The sequence below is a fragment of the Ictidomys tridecemlineatus genome, chromosome 8, assembly GCF_052094955.1.
Source record: "Ictidomys tridecemlineatus isolate mIctTri1 chromosome 8, mIctTri1.hap1, whole genome shotgun sequence".
NCBI classification, from domain to species: domain Eukaryota; kingdom Metazoa; phylum Chordata; class Mammalia; order Rodentia; family Sciuridae; genus Ictidomys; species Ictidomys tridecemlineatus.
This window is the reverse complement of record NC_135484.1, coordinates 39,355,884-39,375,615: the sequence shown is the minus strand read 5'-3', so window position 1 is coordinate 39,375,615 and position 19,732 is coordinate 39,355,884. Positions and strand designations below refer to the sequence as shown.

The window sequence follows — 19,732 nt, the reverse complement described above, 5'->3', positions numbered from 1 at the left end:
TACGGCAGGAATGTGTGATTAGAAGCTCAGTTAATGGCCTTGTTGTATGACAAATGCAACTGTGACCTTATCTACAGTCATCAGTTCACCAATAGCATTTTATATCCTTGTCTGGAAGAGATGGTATGTCTCCATAAAGACAGAATAGGATGGAGGTGGAGATTCCAGGAGCCTGAGAGCCTAAATAGCTTCTAAAGTGAACAAGAAATAAACTGTGTCACTTTTTACAGCTATTGAAATTTTCATTATTGTTGAGAATGACCTTGCTTTTGGAGTCAAGAGATGAAAGAGAAAAAGAGTCAGCTACCAAACATATTTCAAAGGTAAAGGTGACAAGATATTAACGGATTAAAGAGAGGATGTAAAGAAGTTGAAAGTAACTGGAGAGATTTAAGACTCAGTAAAAGGGGAAAAAGTTGTGATAATTTATTGATAAGAGGTAAAGAGCTGAGTATAGGTGACACATTCAGAGGTGTGTGTGTGTGTGTGTGTGTGTGTGTGTGTGTGTGTGTGTGTGTGTATGTGTCATGTGAAGGGCTTTTAAGACACATTAACTTTGGAATGTGTAATAGGTATATAAATAAAGATGGTGAATAGGTGAATATTTGACTGTGGAGTTCAGAAATGGAGATAAACATTTAGGAGTTGGTATCAGATGATTTTAGGACCATGAGACTATATGAGGTCACTAAAAAAGTGAATATAGAATAGAGCCCAAGAGTGCCTCCAATTTTAGGCCCCAGAAAGAAAGGAAGGAAACCAGGGGGAAAAAAGATCAAGAAAGAGTGACCAGAAAGGCTAAAAGGAGCCGGGCATGGTGGCACATGCCTATGAATCCCAGTGGCTCAGGAGGCCGAAGTAGAAGGATCATGAGTTCAAAGCCAGCCTCAGAAGAAGCAAGGTACTAAGCAACTCAGTGAGTCCCTGTCTCTAAATTAAAAAAAAAAAAATAGGGCTGGGGATGTGGTTTAGTGGCAGAGTGCCTCTGAGTTCAATCCTTGGTACCTCCACCCTAAAAAAAAAAGAATAAAGAAGAAAGAAGAAAGAAAGGAAGAAAAAGAGAGAGAGAGAGAGAGAGAGAGAGAGAGAGAGAGAGAGAGAAAGAGAGAAAGAAAGAAAGAAAGAAAGAAAGAAAGAAAGAAAGAAAGAAAGAAAGAAAGAAAGAAAGAAAGAAAGAAAGAAAGACAGGCTAAAATGAAAGAGTATTGTCAAAAAAGCTGAGTGGGGAGATAAGCAGTGGCTGTCAAATACTCTTGAGAATGAGGAATTCTCATTTTGGCTTGGGAATATGGAGAAGTGATAATAGTGGTGAGGATGGAAACCCAAGTTTGGTGGACACAGAGAGATGGGAAGGAGTGTGAAGACAACTCTTAAGAAAAACTTCATTCTAAGGAGGATATAAGAAATGGCACAGCCACCTAAGAGAGATATGCTGTCTACAGCAGGACATTCGCTGATGGGAATGACCAATAGAAGTCAAAATGAATATGCAGAGGAGAGCATTACTGGAGTGATGCTCCTGAGCAAGCAGATGAGGATTGCATATAATTATAAACTTTGTTACTGTTGCATGGTGTTGTATTCAGAAAAAGAAGAAAGAAAAAAGAGAACACAGATACAAAGATAAAATACATCCGTGGATAAGACAGAACTCACGGGAGCTTTTAATTTTTATTTTCTGAAGAAAGAAGAAAAAGGATAAAAAGGTGATGAAAGATAAAACGAAAAGGGAACAGTTTGGAAGCAATAGTCTCAGAAAAAGGAGAGTGAACTATTAGGATTTCATTTCTAAAGAGTAATGGAATCATCAAGCCAACTCAAAAGATTCACTCAGCCTTCCGAAATACCCACATGAATATTGCTGCACATGGGAAATAGTGGGACAATTAACTAGTGGTGCAAATTCTTAGGAACAATGGTAAAATACACATTTTTACAAGGGAGAGGGCCTAAGTAATTCATAATATTCTATTGATAGACCTGTTTTACATGTTCAGTGACATAGATATTGATTTTCTCTTTCCTCTGATTTGTATAACTTCAATATTTGCCCACCTCAAAATGAGCTCTTTCTGTTGTGTTTTAGCATTAGTATCTTCACCTGATCATAGTTTTAATTTCATATTTTAAGACTAATATTGCTAACAGGATATGGGTACTGACTAACATAATGGTTATATTTTATTACTGTCAGAAGCTATTTCTTAGAAAAAAAATAGAGTGCTTTTAATTTCAGAAGTATTATATGTGTTCCTCTAAGCCTTCCTCGATTACTTATAATAAACTTCCTAAAAATGTAATTACAATTATTTTCCTGTCTAGAAACTTTGGTTATCTGAAGCATTTTCCCCTGTCTTTGGCATTGTAAGTAAACTTTCCCTCCTACCCTATTGTCATTGGGATTTTCTTCTTGAAATGTCTTAAAACATTCATTTGCCTTAAGAACAATTGATCATTATTCCAAACATGTAATACATTTTATTTCAAAGTGTCCTTGGTTTATGTAGACATCAATAAGACATGCTCTGATTGGATTTAGAGTAGTGTTTTATGCTGGAGTAGACAGGAGAGACTGTGTAAATTCAGGTTATATACAGTGCACATTTACCATGATCTCACTTCCTAGAATTGGCTTTTGACCACACTTTTGTTTCTTAAATTATTAGTCTTCAAAATGAACACAGACAAATTTAAGATCATAATAATATAAACATTCATTTCAAATGTTAAATAATCCAGATATGGGTTTCATTTATCCATATTCATTCTGAAAAAAAAAAAAGATAATCTGTTGAGCCTCCCTGAGTTTAACACCATCTTTCTTCAGGCAAGTTTGACCTCTACAAGCCTGAGATGGCCACTCTGTTTGCACACTTCAAACTCTATCCTTCATTGATTAAAAGATGCTCAATATCACCTTGAGCATCCCATATTGTCTTATAACTTCTGCCATAGTGTCCTATTTTTAAGGAATAACCATGAGTAGACTACATCTAAATAGGAGAGAGTTTGTCAAGGTTATGAATGTGGCTTTGATATTCTGTTTTCTCATTTCCAAATTAAATATCCACAATTCTGAATTACTCTTTTCTGAATACCATCTGGTTTATTTCAAAATATCTCTACTAAAATTAAAGGCTATTATCCTGGTGGGTTTCTAATAATGCAGGGTACAATTAATGAATTTCACACATTCTCTCTCTCTCTCTCTCTCTCTCTCTATATATATATATATATATATATATATATATATATATATATGATATTAATTTCAGAAACCTAGAATTTTATCTGCTTTTGTGGGTCACACTACATTATCCCATGCAGAGTTTCTTTTCTAAAATACTTAAGTATTATATCAACAGATAGAAGTATCAAAAGTCTTCCTTTATTGTATTCTATTTTTGAAATGAAGTCATCCATATCCTCCCTATATGGAAATAACTACCTAAAGAGAATACATAGATGTTCCAATGTCATAATTTCTCTGTTTCATTGTAATTTTAACACCCTAATGTAATCACTCCTTGACCCAATTTCAGTAAAGATAAACTGGACAAAATTCATGTGATTATTCAGGATAGGACGAGTAACCTAAACTCAAACATCAGATTATCCTTTCAGTCTTCAATCTCCCTCACACTAAGGTTAGTTCATGAACACCACATCAACCAGTGAGCCTCAGTCTAGGTTCTCTGAGCTCTCAGTAAATGAATCTGCTATTTTTTCCATAGGACATGAACAATAAGGGAGGTGGGACAGCACCTATAACTGATTTGCAATCATATGAGTCCAGAACAATAAAGAAGGTCTAAAAAAGTGATAAACTTATTCTGAGATAATGTGACTCCTATGTTGAGCTGAAGCCAATTTACTCTGGAACTATACATGAGTAAACTAAAAAACAGTGCACCATTCACAATAATAAAACATCTTTAGTTATAAACCACTATAAAAATTGTATGTGCTCTCGTCTTCATTGCTTAAAAATAAGCATCATATGTGCCTTGGACAAATGTCTTCTTCTATAAGTCTGTGGCATCCCTGTTCTAAATTTCTTATAGTCACCAACTACCAGAAAAGAGAAACAATTTTTATACAATTACAGTATGATTTTTTAGACTATTCTCTAAGGTCCTTAGTAACAAGTAGATATATGTCTCTTACAGTGATCTATCTCAAATATTAAGCATATATTATGACGTATCTATTTATTGAGTGAAGGAGTGAAGGAAAGCAGAACTGCTACAAAAAATAAGAATCAGCCCTATAAGATAACCTTGGATTTCTTTCTTGTATGTGTACATCTGTTATAATATCACCTCAGTGGAATTAAGGAAGAAGAACATGAGAAGAGTGGAGAGAAGGGAAGAAATTAAAGAAGTTCACCACCATCATTAGCTAGAATTGGGGTAAAAATTGCTTGTAGTTTGCAAAAAAACACAAAAATAAAAAACAAACAAACAAACAAATAAAAAATCCAGCAAAGCTTCATTTGGTGACTCTCCTACTGCACTTACTTCATTATGATTGTGATCCTGGACATTGCTCAACTGTTCCAGTGCTGCATTGCCCTCTGTATATAATGGCAATTATAATGCCTGCCTCACAGAGTTGTAATGATCAAATGAAAAAACAAAGAACACATTTAACTGCTATTATTATCACTTAAAAATGCCTTGATAATATGAATACATACTGGCAGAATCACAATGAGATTTCAAAGATCTGCTTTTAGTATCCCTAGAGAGACTAGAATTGAAAGATGTATCATTTTGATGGTTTTTAAGCTTTACTTTCATCAAATGAAAAATCTTATAGACTTTTAAGATATAATACAATAAAATTTACATATTTCATTTCCATATTCTTTAATGTATATCTTAGAACATGAGGAAAATTCAGATCACATCATTATCCCCCAAATTGATCAAAATCTGTTCTCTTTCTTTCTTTCTTTCTTTCTTTTTTTGTGGGAGTGGAGATAGGGGCTATGGGGATTGAACTCAGGGTCACTCAGACACTGAGCCTCGTTCCCAGCCCTATTTTGTATTTTATTTGGAGTCAAGGCCTCACTGAGTTGCTTAGTGCTTAGCTTTTACTGAGGCTGGCTTTGAACTTGCGATCCTCCTGCCTCAGTCTCCTGAGCCATGATCACATATTCAATTTGAGAAAAAAATAATGTAACTAACTGATATCACATTCCCTATACTGTTCTGTGTAATCTGACCATGAAAATTTAATTCATGACCATTTCAGGAGGTCACTTATTTTAATGTTAGATTATATTATTTTAGTCTTGCAATTTTCAGAAAAGAACTCATTCTACCTAGATACTTGAACTCAAAATAATTCAGTATACATGTAAGTGATACTTAAATTATTGATATAATCAAAGCATATAAAGAAAGATATATGCATTATATATTTACTAATTTTTGCTCATATATATTTCAATACTCCTTGTTGAAAGTACTTCACAAAAGATAATGTAACTCACAGATCCTCAAGTTTGGTGCTAATTTTGTTTCTGTCTTCACTAGGAGGGTATCCCTAATTCTCCAAAATCAGCATTAAAAGATTTAAAATAGTCACTTGTATACTAGTCCTTTTTATCCATGCCTAAGTAATTTCTAATATGAGCATCTCACCTTTCTGAGTTTTGACGGTTTTATTTTTTTGTTTTGTTTTTGTTTTTCTTTTTGGTATCAAGAATTGAACCCAGGTGCATTTAACCAATGGTTCACATTCCCAGCCCTTTTTTAGTTTTTATTTTGAGACAGAGTCTTGCTAAGTTGCTGAGAATGGCCTGAAACTTGTGATTCTCCTACCTTAGCTTCCAAGTCATTGAGATTACCTGTGTGGGCAACCAGGCCCAGCTTGTCTCACATGGTTTTAATGATTAGAATATTTGAAAATATATTCTCTTCCCTTCAAGTAAATTCTAGTAAGGTGGGTATTTTTAATATAGTTGAGCTAACATAAAAAATAAATTAAGTAGGGTAAAAATCATAAACCCCAAATAAAGATCAAGAAAATAAAAGGCTGCTCCTTTAAACTTAACACAAACACATGAAATATATGAAAAACTATTCAGCCAAAATGTATCTGAACATATAAATATTTCAAGGAAGTGACTTTTATTTACATATAAATGTAAAAATCATATGGCCTGATATCTGCCATGCAAAGTATTTTGAACACTAACAACTAGAACAAAATGCTTAAAAAAAAAAGAAAAAGGATTCAAAAGAAAAGTTAGTGATAATATAGTTCTTGCAGAATTTAATATTGTTTGCCCCACATAGTAATTGAAAATATTCTATTGAAATATATATGCATATATCCCTTAAAACAGCACAAACCTTATGAGTTCCTGCTGGAGTAAACTCACCTGTTCCATTCACGCATGGATATTTAATGATTAGTTCTAGTCAGATATTGTTACACAATAAATGAGCCCTAAAAAGCATTGCTCAAATATGTTTCACAAACTTACCTCAGTGAACACAAAGGACAATTTTATATATCTTTTTCTAAAATTGACATTTTTGTATTAAAATGTACTTATTATTGGAGTTTTAGTTTTATGAACAGGACCACCTAATCTTAAATCTCATATCTTGCAAAATGCAAACCTCTCTTTATAAATTAATCTGTATATGGTATTCTGCATAACTTGAACACATACACTTTTATTATAGGAACATTTGTGACATTATCTCACACACACACACACACACACACACACACAAAATGTATGTCACCCATGGGCTCATCAAACAATGGATTCTAAATTATCTCTTAAATATCTGCTTATATACTCTGCCCTTTGAACATCAATCTCTCATATTCTATTTATGTCCATTAGACTCCAAATTAGCCTCTCAAAGTAAAATTGCACAACAAAAAAGACTCTTTATTCTTTATACAACCACAACCCCAACTTCCAAATGTTCCACATTTTTCTGCATTGTTGCACCTTCCATTCCAATCTGGCTTCACATCCTCTGTCCACTGACTGTCCTTGTCTCTTCTGTCCTCCTCTCACAGTTTCTAAATAGCATTCAAAATTTGAGAAATTTTTGCTTCTTAAAACAACAATTTCTAAAATTGTACTCTTTTCTTTTCCCTTAATATCTCTGGCAAGTCCTTTCATCTCTCTTACTTTGCTCTTTACTACCTCCTCTCTAGATGTGGGAGTTGCCCAGACCTTGATTCTGTTTCTATTCTGTTTCTTTTGACACAATCTCTCTGGGTAAACTCCTCTATTCCCAGGGAAATAATAGGATTTACACAGATTACTATATTGAAAACTTTGACTAAGGATTTTTTATTACATTTTGAATGAAATCCAAGGTTCTTCTGCACATGTTCTCTATATTCTGACTCCTCATACAAACCATGAATACACACATCATGTACACACACAAACATCACATTCACATTTTTCATGTAAAGATGCACACATTGATGCCTGGACCCTTCCAATACATCAGCCTGTTGTCTCTCAGGCTGCGGGTATAGCTCAGTGATACAGCACAAGCTTCACATGTTCAAGGCCCTGGGTTGAATCTCTAGCACCACTTTTGTGCTAAATCAATGTTGACTCTCAGAGGGGACTGATCTAAAAACGTTTTCTATGTTAATGGCCCCCCAACCCCATCCATTATCTTTTATGATTGTCCCAAATTTATTTCCTCCTTTGCCCTTAGTCTGAGCTGTACTTAATAGTATTCTGTCTTCTTATTCATGGTGTGCTGCCCTCACCAAACTGTAAATCCCATTAGGGCACCTCTTATGTCCTCTGACCCACCTGTGCATGCTCGAATATCTGGAATATAGAAGACATTTAGTAAATATTTCCTGTAAGAAAGCATGTGTATATGAATTAATTAATTTGTCCTTTTCTAACAGCATATTTCAGAGAAACCAGTGTGGTTTTATAGGCTCCTTCTTATAATTTGTACTTCTGTTCAGATAATTCTTAAAAAAATACTACTGGAAAGTATAATGATGAAATATCATTTTGTAACATTATTAACAGTTATTATGTCAAATTATTTTCATAATTAATATCTGAATATGTACAGTGATAATAAATTCAACTCTAAAATGTTTATAACTTAGAACTTCAAAAATAGCCAACTTGAGAGAAATAGATTATCTTGGAGTCCATTTGGATTCTCTTCTGGACTATATATATTTTGTATATTATAATTATTTCATATAAAACAAAACAATGTGGTAATCTTTTTCAAGCCTTATAATCTCATCATCAAGCACTTAGAAAAATGTTTCTTAAAAATATCATTTTGTGCATTGAAGAGAAAAAATACCTATACTTTTTTAACTATAGTTTAAGTAAAGAGCAATGTAAATTTCATTCAAATGTGTCTTGTGAACACTTTAAATTGAAAAATTTGATCATGATATTTGATCAAATCATCTTTTTTCAGGTTTGGGGAGTACATGAAGATATGTTCATTTCCTCCACAGTCCAGGACTTCAAAAACTATCTCAAATGAATTTTATCCTCTCAGGCACTTCTGAAGGTATCATTATTACAGATAGTATAGATAGCTTTTTTCAACTTCCATTCTACCTATCTTTCAGTTAGACAAATTTAGATTCCAGAATTTTGTATCTGGTGGACTCCCTTGCTGCTAGTGCTCATGAAGAAACAAAAGTAAGTCCCACCAACTAAATGCACATACAAGAAACTGACGCTGTAATGGTTGGACAAACTAGATGTCTGATTTGATAAATGAAGGTGTTAGTCAGTTGCTGAAGTCTGCTTATACATTTCCAGCAACCAGCCTTTGTTACTGTTAGAAGAAAGCTTTGTGAATGAAACTGTTTCCTGACCTATACTTTATGATTCAATATCATCTCCTTAATTTTGATTCATCCCTTCCTGCCTACAATTTTGGAGGTACCTAATTCCCTGTATAGAATCTCTTCTCTTTGTAGTAACTAGAATGTTTGGTATGTCTTACACCTAAGTCCAACACTAACATGGGGAGATGTTTTTGAATTTTTTGTTTATTTTTTAATGGCAACTCATCAGGTGGAAACATACATTATAATGTGGCAAAAATATCCTTGTGATTTTTCTTTTTTTTTTTGTTTCACATAATGTTTTAAAGTGACAAGATTTTTTACATGTATATTTTCCAATATATACTAAATAAGAGATTATTATAAGTAACCACTATGTCCCAATTACTTGGTTTCAACTATTATTAATCAAGAAGCTAACAATCTTGCATAAAACTTCAGTCAAATTTTCACTAACACAGATCATTAGCAAAGCATGATTTACTAGTTTCATGCATTAGAGGAGTATTTATCAGTCAATAGAATTTGATTTTTAGCTTCTTTTGCATCTAATTAATATTCTAACTGTAATAAAATATAAAATATATAGTAGATAATCACATAAATTATATAAAAGTGATACAAGTAAAATATAACACTCAGATATTAAATAAACTCTTAGGATTATCTTTTGCCTTACAGATTTGCTACTATTTAGGGTTACAGTAGTGATATCATATGCTTTACCATATTTCTTTTACTATTTTAGGAAAAAATGACATATGTGCCCCAGCTCTTCAAGATCTTGTTATACTCATTTCTCTCATTATCTGTATAAACTTTTACTACTTTCATAATAAGCTTAAGATTGGTTATTTTTAATCTACATTGCCATCACCTGAAAATATAATCAGAGAATTACTGAACTCTGAAAAGAAACGTTAGAGTTAAAAAACAATATTAATTAACTTTCTCTCCACCTCCCCCCCCCCACACACACATCCATTTGCACACACATCAACACACTTGATTTTGAGTATTAGAGGACTAAAAACTTGTACACAAATTATTAAATCATTCATATTCCAATCAGGAAATTGAATTAATTTTAAAGAACCAACGATATTTTATATAATCAAATGGTAAAATGACAAACTTAACAAAAAGAAAACTGGTTCCAAGAAGGACAAATTTGTTCTGTACCTCTAGCTGAGCAGCCACTCTGGCTATACCCACTGTGATCTGTGCTTCACTGGCTGGGCACTGGCCTTACAGGAAGTGATGATGGCATAATCAGTTCTCAGGCTAGTCCTGCACAACCTCACTTTAACATAAGGGTCAGGCAACAAGCACAGGTTTCCAGCTGCATGGAAGTATCAGACTTTCCTATCACTCATTACATATTAATGTGTTTTGCCTTTCCCCAGAAAAGATAAACCAAATCAAAACATCAAATACACACACACACACACACACACTATTGAATTTTGTCAAAACAACTTTTCTTTCTGATTTTGCATACATGTGACAAAAGCTTTGAGGGTTACAACTCAAAAATTTCTTCTGCAAATTTTTTTAACAAAGTTGATGGCTCAGGAAGAAGCACCTTATCTATCTTCACCATCCATACATGTAACATCACAAGTCCATTGATCTAAGCAACAAATTTCTTAGTATCATCATATGGTCAGTACTGTGTTTTTACGATTCTTAAGACATATTTCACCAGGAAAATAAAGTAAATTTAAAGTAAAATTAAGTATTGAACAATGCAACAAACCACATCAATGTATTCTTCATAATATAATTTGGGGTGCAAAGTAATTGACAATCAACTCTTACACTGGCAGAATATCTGACTCACTCTCATCATTTTATAAGCCATAGAATCCTGTAATTCTTAGTATTTTATATGTATTTTTTTTACCTCAGTTACAGTATACCAGAAATATGCTCTCATTCCTGATTGTTACTTGCTAAGAATAACTGTTAGTTAATTTGGGATCCTGTGTATTTTATCACCATCTTGTTTGCCACATAAATTACTACTACTTCATAAAGATAAGGGTTTCACTGATACCATCCAGCCTTCTTGCTCTTCCTAGCCAATGTCCTACCTTGAAGCTCCCTTATGTAAGCTTTCCTACTGCCTCATTTTCTAAGGCATCATTTTCCATTTACCACTATATGGAGAAGATTTGGAAATCTCATTTACTTGAAGTTGCTAATACCTGAGAGGAATTAGTTTTTTACCCCATACACACAGGCCCTGGGAGATTTGCATTGTAATGAAAGAGAATTCCCTCATAACTCAAAGGAATGGAAAGACACTAATAGTAGAATTTCAAGCATCACTGACACAGTGGAGGAAATATTTGGGGTGTGAATACTTATCTTCAAACCATATTACTTGAGATGACAATTTTTTCCATGTAGACTTAAGCATTACATGAATAGAAGCTGACATTTATGTCTGTGCCAGAATAAAAACAAAACTAAATGTAAAGCAAAAATCTAAACCCTAAGAGTTGAAATAATCCTATTTCCTAATGAGGTGTCTTATTCTTTCTTGGTTTCTTATCTTTGCAAAGCGATACTAAATAGAGATAAATAGATAGACTGATCCCCCCTCCCCCACCCGTCTCTCTCTCTGTCTCTCTCTGTACCGTGCAGCTCTTGTCTTTGTATTATATCATAACCAAGATGGCTCTCAGCTTGACTGACTTCAGAAAGGCTTTTTCTTGACCTTAGGTGCCTGACTATCCTTTCCTTAGAGCAATTACTTATACAACTTGGAATTGTAAATTCTTTCTTGGCCCCCGTGAGATGTGAATCTTTTAAAGCCTCTTTAAGATTTACAACACAGGGGTGCCCTTCTCAAAGATCTGAGAACCAGGCCTTAGAAAGATAATCATGGAACTGGATGCAGTGGCTCACTCCTGTAATCCCCAAGATTCAGGAGGCTGAGGCATGAGGATCACAAGTTCAAAGCCAGCTTCAGCAATTTATTGAAGCCCTAAGCAACTGAGTGAGACTGTGTCTCAAAGTAAAAAACGAGAAGGACTTAGGGATGTGGTTCAATGATTAAGCATCCTTGGGTTCAATCCTTGATACCAAACACAAATAATAAATACCATGAAGAGAAGGTCATGCTATCTCCCAGTTTCTCTCCTAAACATAGAAGAGAGGAAGTTTACTTTTTCTTGGAGTAAAGCCTATTTGCAAATGTGGATGGCTGAAGATCCCTGTTTCAGTTCTAACACACTCCTGCTTTCTGTTTCAGCATAATTAAGTTCAGAGGGAGCTCCAGTCTCTCCCACTGATTTTAATAGCTTTGTCTAACTAGCTCAATCTTTTGCTTGTCGAAGTCTTCACATGGTTGAATTCAAGAATTCATATCCAAATTTGAACAAGTTTACAGCAAGGTGGTACTGGGGATTAAACACAGGGCCTCACACTTTGCAAGTACTCTACCACTGAGCTACATCCCCAGCCTGACAGTAAGATTTTGTTTTGTTTTTGTTAAAAAGACATCTTAAACATAATGCGAAGGAACAAAATAAATTTAATACCTTTCTTTTTCAGGTCAATGGGAGTGTCCTTCTCACTTTTCTTTTTGGCGTCTTCTTTTTCTGCTGTTAAAATAAGAAAATTCTAAACCTCTGCCTATTTAATTTTCATATATTTCAGGACATGCATGAGTGTCATTAAGGCATCCAATTTGTCTTGTAAAAATGAGTCCCACATCAGAGCCATAAGTCATGTCAACTATGAGTGAACTAGCACCTACCTAACAGACAAATGTCTTAGGTTTGCTTTTTCTCCAAGAAAGAACAAATTTTTGGTACAGGAAAGAAGTACTTCATAAAAGTGTAAGCATTATATGCTATTATTAATTATGGTAGAATCCAATCATTTTTCTAAAACATATTAAAAGGAACATATTGAATGTCTCTTGAGCTATTAAGTCACTGGAAGCATATCAGGAACTCTGAAATCTCTGAAGCTCACTTGGAGACATCAGATGAACTATTTGAAAACAACCAACTAAGAAAGAAAAAAAAAACTCAAACTTTTCAAATATTTACTTCCGATTGCATAAAATGTTCTGCCCCATGATAAATATTTTTATTAAGCTGAATTAGTTGAATAATAATATTCATATCAACATATATAGTCTAATAAATTAATGAATTGACATTGAACAGTTTCTAAAACAGGAAAGAATAATCAGACAATAGTAGTTTTTTCAAAGTATTTAGGCTTTGCATTGTCTTATTAAAAATTTAATCAATTTCAACTCTATTTTGAACATTTACAAACCTCAAAAGAGTTTGTTAATAACTATGACTATGAAATCATAAAGTGAATTTCTTTCCCAGGGGAAAAAAAAACAGCTTTATCTGTAGCAATGTAAATAGATATTAATTAATTTATGAGTTAGACAGCTTTTTGAAATCTTTACCTTTCTTTTTGGTTTCAGAAATAACTTTCTTCTCAGCTTTCTTCTCTCCTTCTTTTTCTAGAGAAGAAATGTAAAATATTTCCTTTAGGAAAATTTAGTACAAAAGGAAAGTCAACATTGGAAAGAGGGATTACTGTTAAGTCAATTCTGCCTCTGGACAGCTTTGTGATTTTCAACAAGTGATTGAACCTCACTAAGCAGTATTTTCCTCATTTGTAAAACAACAGTACCTTCCTCAAAGCTAGATAATGTTTACCAAGTTCTCTGTGTGGTGCCTGCCTAACAGTAAATGCATAACACTTTAAGCTGCTAATGTTGTTTACAAATCATGAACAAGAGAATTTGAGCTTTCTGAGCCAAACCGTTTTGGTTTAGTGCCTTAAGTAAGATATTGACATATAAAATTAAAATATAATTTCTTCAGAAAGATATTACAGGTAAGCTACAAAATTTAAATTTTGCTTTCTTATTATAGGTTTAATCATGTTAGGAATGATATATTTGGCCATTAACAATACCTATTTTGATTTAGATGATTTTCAAATCTGGCTTTTGTCAACAGGCATTTACAGCTAGGTGACATTTGTCTGGCAATGTGTTGGGGACATAACTTCCACTGCCCTTTCTGAGTGACTGTATCAGGGAGAGTTCTCAGACAATCTTTGCAGTTCCAAGTAGGTTTGGGTGCCATGTGGAAGTGTGTGGTGTCTCTAAACTCCATGGAACACCCCTCTTTCCAAAATTGAGAAAGTCTCTGCCTGAGAGGTAAAGAGAAAACCTCAAGTGCTGCTCAGCCTTGACCATGTAACAATTGGACATCCCTGGACACTTTTCTGGTAAGCAGACTCATTTCACATCACAAAATTGTGTGCTGGTACATACTGGTTGGAGTAGAGTGTTCAGTGATTTTTAGATTTGAGACAGTGATAAGTATGGTTTAATGTTGGCAATTGACTGATTTTTATCTTAGATTAATAGGGTTATTTACCCTATATTTAAAATATCTGTATCTTTGCCATTTGTCATTTTTCTGTCATTTCAAATATAGGTGTATTCAAAAGTTTCCATTACCCAGAACTATTATAAGAGTTACTATGCTGAGGAAATTCAATGTGTAGTTCTGAGATGAATGCAGAAGTTGTCTACTAATGACTGTGTCTTATTAAAAACAGGAATTAATTCATCCCCTTAGGTTTAGAGCTTTTTACCTACAAGATCAAAGACAAGGCTTTCTTTTAGTGTTGAAAGTATAATTTATAAAGAGTGCCTTTTCAAAACTCCTAGAGAAAATCTAGTGTTTTAGAGAGAAATATATTCACACTTTGTCTAATTATGTCTACACTATACTGTTGCCGCTCAACCAATAAGGAGTATAAAGTCAAGAAGTCAAAGTTTGACAATTTCAGAGTTAGAAGTAAAACCAATTGAATTCTGCTTTTCCTTTTCATAAATGTTTAGCTATACAAAATATGGAAATCATGTTAAAATTCGAAATAAAAATACTTTTGGTTTAAAAATCATTATATTCAGCTTCCCTGGAAGAAATTTTATGTAGCAGGATGTTTTCCACCTCATCTAAATAAATGCATATGCCAGGCAATTGAACAGGCATTTGTTAAACATTGCCATCTGATGTCAGATATCAAAAGAGGGGTTAACTAAATTATAGACCACTTGTTGCAAATATTTTAAGCCCATACTAAATATCAATGCCTTAGTCACCATGAAATCACACTACAGAACCCAATCTCTAAGTTTCATAACATAGATGAATAAATATTTCTCTAAAACTCTGTGCCAATTAGTCAATGTTATACTGAACTTCAGAATGAAAGTAGCTGTTGAGACCATAAGGCAGAAGTCATTATTTTATTTTATTTTATTTTTAAGAAAATGCTCTTGGGCAGTAAATTCTCCCCTTCGAATATAGCTGGGATTTTATTGTGGCAATACGGTATTCTTGCCTTGGTTCAGATTGAATTAATGCTTCTATTACACATTCTGCCTGTGATTACAGCCATACACTGTGAGAGTCATGAATAAGAGCAGAAGTCCACAAAAAGCAGGTATAAATAATGTACTTTAATAACATTTTTATGAATTAGACCTTTAAGCTGTCATTACGGAAGTTATTTTATTCACAGTGAATTTCATTTAAAACATCAACTTCTGAAGAATCTGCATTTCTTCAAGCACTATTGTCTGTATTCTCTAGGTGATTTGGCAGGAGTGGAATTAAATTTTTCATTTATAAAAGACATAACAATTTAATTATATGCTAGTTGGATATAAAAATGGCCCGTGCTTCTTCCATGAAAACTCTCCTTCCCTGACGTTTTTTTCCCCCCTCCACTGTCAACAGTACTCTTCCTTTCCCATGTGTCTCTGCACTTGCATACATACTTCATCTTCACTCTCTCTTCCAATTTGCTGTTCTGTTTGTAACAGAGAAAGATTAGAGCATTTAACACCACTGGTTTTCCAAGAGATAGCAATTAAATGTGTCTATAGGATGGGAATTAATCAGCATATTGCCTTTTTCTGGCGAAAGTGTCATAAGCCTTGAGATGATGGATTTATCTGGCAGAGATCACAGGAAAGTCTGGTTGGGAGAGAAATCCTCTCTACAGCGTGAAGCTCTGAGCCAACAAACATGTTATTAGCTTCTGCATAAATTAACATCAGATGAAAGAAAAATTAAATCACTTACTTTTTACTTTCTAAACCCTTACAATGGGCTTTTCTCTTCCTTTTAAATGTTTTTATGCTGTCTAAAAGCCAGAAAATACATAATAGTTAATTACAGTTGTAAAGTTTTCTAAGATGCTGGTTCCTAGCAAAACGAGGAAACTAATGCAAGTTGTTTCATTTTTGTCTCATGTTTTGTTCCTCCCTCTTTGCTTTTCTAGTGTGATTATCCAGATTCTGCATGTCAGATGAATATTTTCTTTCCTACACTGTATGGCCGGGATTGACATAAGCTTGGTTCCAGTCAAGTAAATAAGGAGTAGTTTCTTTCATAACAATACATTCCAACATTCCTTGTCACTGTCACCTTGTTTGGCTAGAGTGACAGAGATTGGCCCGGAACTCAGCTCATGATATCACCATGGAAAATTCATTTAAGCAGATAAGCTGAATTACATGAGTGATTATTAGAGTTTTCCCAGTGTTATCTACAGAGACATGGGGCAAGAGAGAAAACATAGTGACTTTAGTCTGGATTCTGTCCCTGACCCTTCCTGGCTATGTGATATTGGGCAATGTTTTTTCACATGCTACATTTCTTTTTCCTCATTTGAAAAGTGGGGGTAATAAAATCTCCCCTGCTGTATTGTTGTGGGGAATGGAGATGACTGAGCTAAAGTGTCTGGTGTAAAGAATGGAGTGGATGTTCAAACTATAATGATAGTAATAAGTAGTTTTTACTATAGTCTATAAATAATAAAAACATGACCACATACAATTTGGTAATTTATCTAGGTACAAGACCTATTTATATATTTGAGTAAGTTCAAATTGATTCTTGTTTTTCTATATCCAAAGATTCTATGTCTGCAATTTTTTAAATTGAGAACTTAAAGAAAAATATGTATATGGAGAAATAAGCATATCACAAAGAAGCATTTTGCTAAAATGAATAAAAGTAAATTTGTCTCAATTCTGCTATTATCATAGCAATTGCTTTATGTAACTGTAGGCAAAGCATAGATCTTCTGTCTTTAACCATAAAAGGTAGGAAAATTCATACAATATATTTAAGACCTTCTTCACTTCTTTATTCTTTATTTCTAAAATGAAATATGCATCATTTTACATTTGTAATTTGATTTTGCTGGGAACAAATTCAAGCTTCAGAAGTGTAAATAGCTATTGCATGTTTTGTGAATTTTAAATGGCTTAATTTTTTTTAAGCAAGAGAAAAGTCCATTTGAGAGGCTTAAAATTAATATGTATATATATTTATATAATGTCAGGTGATTATAAGTCTTAGAAAAAAATACATCTTGATTTAGAAGCTTAGGGAATTAAAAGATGGAAGATGGCATTGCTTTATTTATTTGTTTATTTTTTAGGGTGAATCAGGGGTAAATCTTTATGGATAACATTTGAAAAAAGTGGGAGAACTTTGGGCTTCTTAGAACTTTTTAGCAAAGGAAAAGAGACTGCCAAAACCTTTAAGTCAGAGCATTCGAGATATGTAATAATAATGACAACATGGGAATAAGTTTGGCTAGATTTAAAAACCTCAGGAGGACAGTGCTTAGAAGTGTGGCAAGAACTTTAGCAAGGCCAAGCCTATGAATGCTGTTGTTCATACTAGGAATTTTTCATTTCACAGAAAGTGACATGGAAGATTACTGGGAGGTTGTAAGCAGAAGTTATATGTTTCTAAGTTTCTTTAAAGGGAACGTGCTTGTTGCCAGGTAGTATCAATTAACCCCCTGGATTTTGTAATCGTATTGCAAGAAAGAAGACTTAGAACACATAAAAAAGAATTCAGCATTATTCATTTTTGCCCTTATCCCCCCAAAATTACCTCTTAATTTTATTTGGGATTCTTGAAGGGATGAAACATTATAGAAACATAAAGAGTTCCTCCCTTTACATTGTAGTTACGTTGCTATGACAGCAAAATTCTCTAAATTGAGACTTCGCTCGAGTTATCTGGCCTTTCAGGGCCTGAATACATTTATTTATTTAGCCTTTATTTTTTAAAAAATGATAGCTGAATTATTCTTAGGAACCAAATCTTCTCATTATAAGCTATTAACAACAAACAAGTATCAACCACAAATTCTGTAGTACTTTTCAGTGACTTACAAAGTGACAATTTAGTCACTTAAATCAACAAATGTTCATTTAACCTTATGTCCAACCACTTGCAAGAGTCTGGTTTTAATAAAGACTCCTTCCAAGAGCTTCAGGTGTGAGAATAATAAGTGAGAAAACTCACAATTACTGTAAGGACTATGAAAAGTGTGGGGGAGCCAGTCAGAAAGCCCACCCTCAGGAGGACCCATAAAGTGAGAAAGCTGCTACTGCACTAACCTTAGGTGGAGCCTCAAATGGTGTGTGGGAACTGATGCTGCAGCAAGTACACAGTGTTATCACCATTGCCAGCTGTGGGCATTGAGATACACAGTTCATGCCTTGCAGATTCAGGCTGAGAACACTAACCAATACCTCATCCTTCATTAAGTAAATGTCCTGAGCACCCCAGATTTAAATCCAAACCTGTTCAGGATGCATTTTTCTTTAAAATGAAAATGAGAGATAGAGATCTCAATGAATTACTTATTTCATACAGTCAAAGCAAAGTTTAAAACAAGGTTTAGTTTTGTTTAGAACCACTGCAAGATGATAAGAATAAACAATGGAATAAAGTACATGACCTTACATAATTAGCATATACTTAATCCTCAGGTTAAAGTCTACACTTCCTATAACTAGTAAGAAAATGGGCTGAGGAAAGGTGAGTAGCTTGACAAATTTTACAAAACATGTAAATGACAGAATGAGGGCTCAAATCTAAGGATGAAAACAAACTCAAATCTTTCTCCTACAATATGGAAAGTGAAACTTTAGGTAGATACTCTTGCAAACTGAGACAAGGGCAGAAAAGAAGCATAAGCATCTACTTCCTCATTGTCAGACTCACATTTCAGCTCAGTTATAATAAAATTTTTTGACCTAAGGACAGTTCTGTTCTGTTTCTGAATTTATTATGCAAAAAGGAATGCAAAGAGAAAGATTATTTACTACACTTTAAATTGCAAAAACAGTTAATTCAACTCAACATTTATTAATCAAAATTAATAATATTTAAAATGGGTAAGGTAGATTTCCCTAAAACCTTTTTAAAATTCGAAAAAGTTTTTTTGTTTCTTTTTTTGATGAATGATTGCATTAATCTTGGCTGGATTAAGTTGCGAAAGATGAAGGCTGCCACATCTATTCTTTTTCACTTTCTATATAGATGTGAAACAGCTAAGACAACCTCTGTGGGATTTGAAAGGGCAATAGGGATAGGCTGGGTTTTATTTTTCAACTTAGGGCTTTCACATGTTAGAAAGCAAATGCTCAATAAGTTTGTTTGACTTGTACTCAAGTGAGATTCTTTCAGTCCCATGCATTTGTCTCTGTGAATAACTAAAATGAACAATTGCTCTTTTTTGTTTGGTAATAGATGTTGTTGGAGATTCATGAAAATTTCTATTAACGTTTTAAATTTTTAGACAGAATCATTGCTTGCTCAAGACATTTCATTGTGAACTTTTACAATGTGTTTTTTATAGGGTAAGGAAAACATAAATACAAGATTCTAACAGTTTTTCATTTTCAACATCATGTTATTTAGATAACATTAATCCTGTATTTATCTATATGATTTTTGTACATTTTTCTGTAATTGGAAATGGATTGTGAAAGTACTTCATTACATTT

The 19,732-nt window shown here is 33.6% G+C and overlaps 1 protein-coding gene across 17 annotated transcripts in view; it reads right to left on the bottom strand.

Annotated features, from left to right (window-relative positions):
• Trdn (triadin) overlaps positions 1–19,732 on the bottom strand; it is a 356,336-nt gene that overhangs the window by 182,317 nt on the left and 154,287 nt on the right. For 16 of the 17 annotated variants that reach the window (XM_078019258.1, XM_078019265.1, XM_078019269.1 and 13 more), the window contains 2 exons: positions 13,286–13,342; positions 12,393–12,455 (listed from right to left, as the gene is read on the bottom strand). The exons of the other annotated variant lie outside the window; for it this stretch is intronic. In XM_078019258.1, coding sequence (XP_077875384.1) covers positions 12,393–12,455; positions 13,286–13,342 — 120 coding nt within the window. The remainder of the gene's footprint in view (positions 1–12,392; positions 12,456–13,285; positions 13,343–19,732) is intronic. 17 annotated transcript variants of the gene reach the window in all.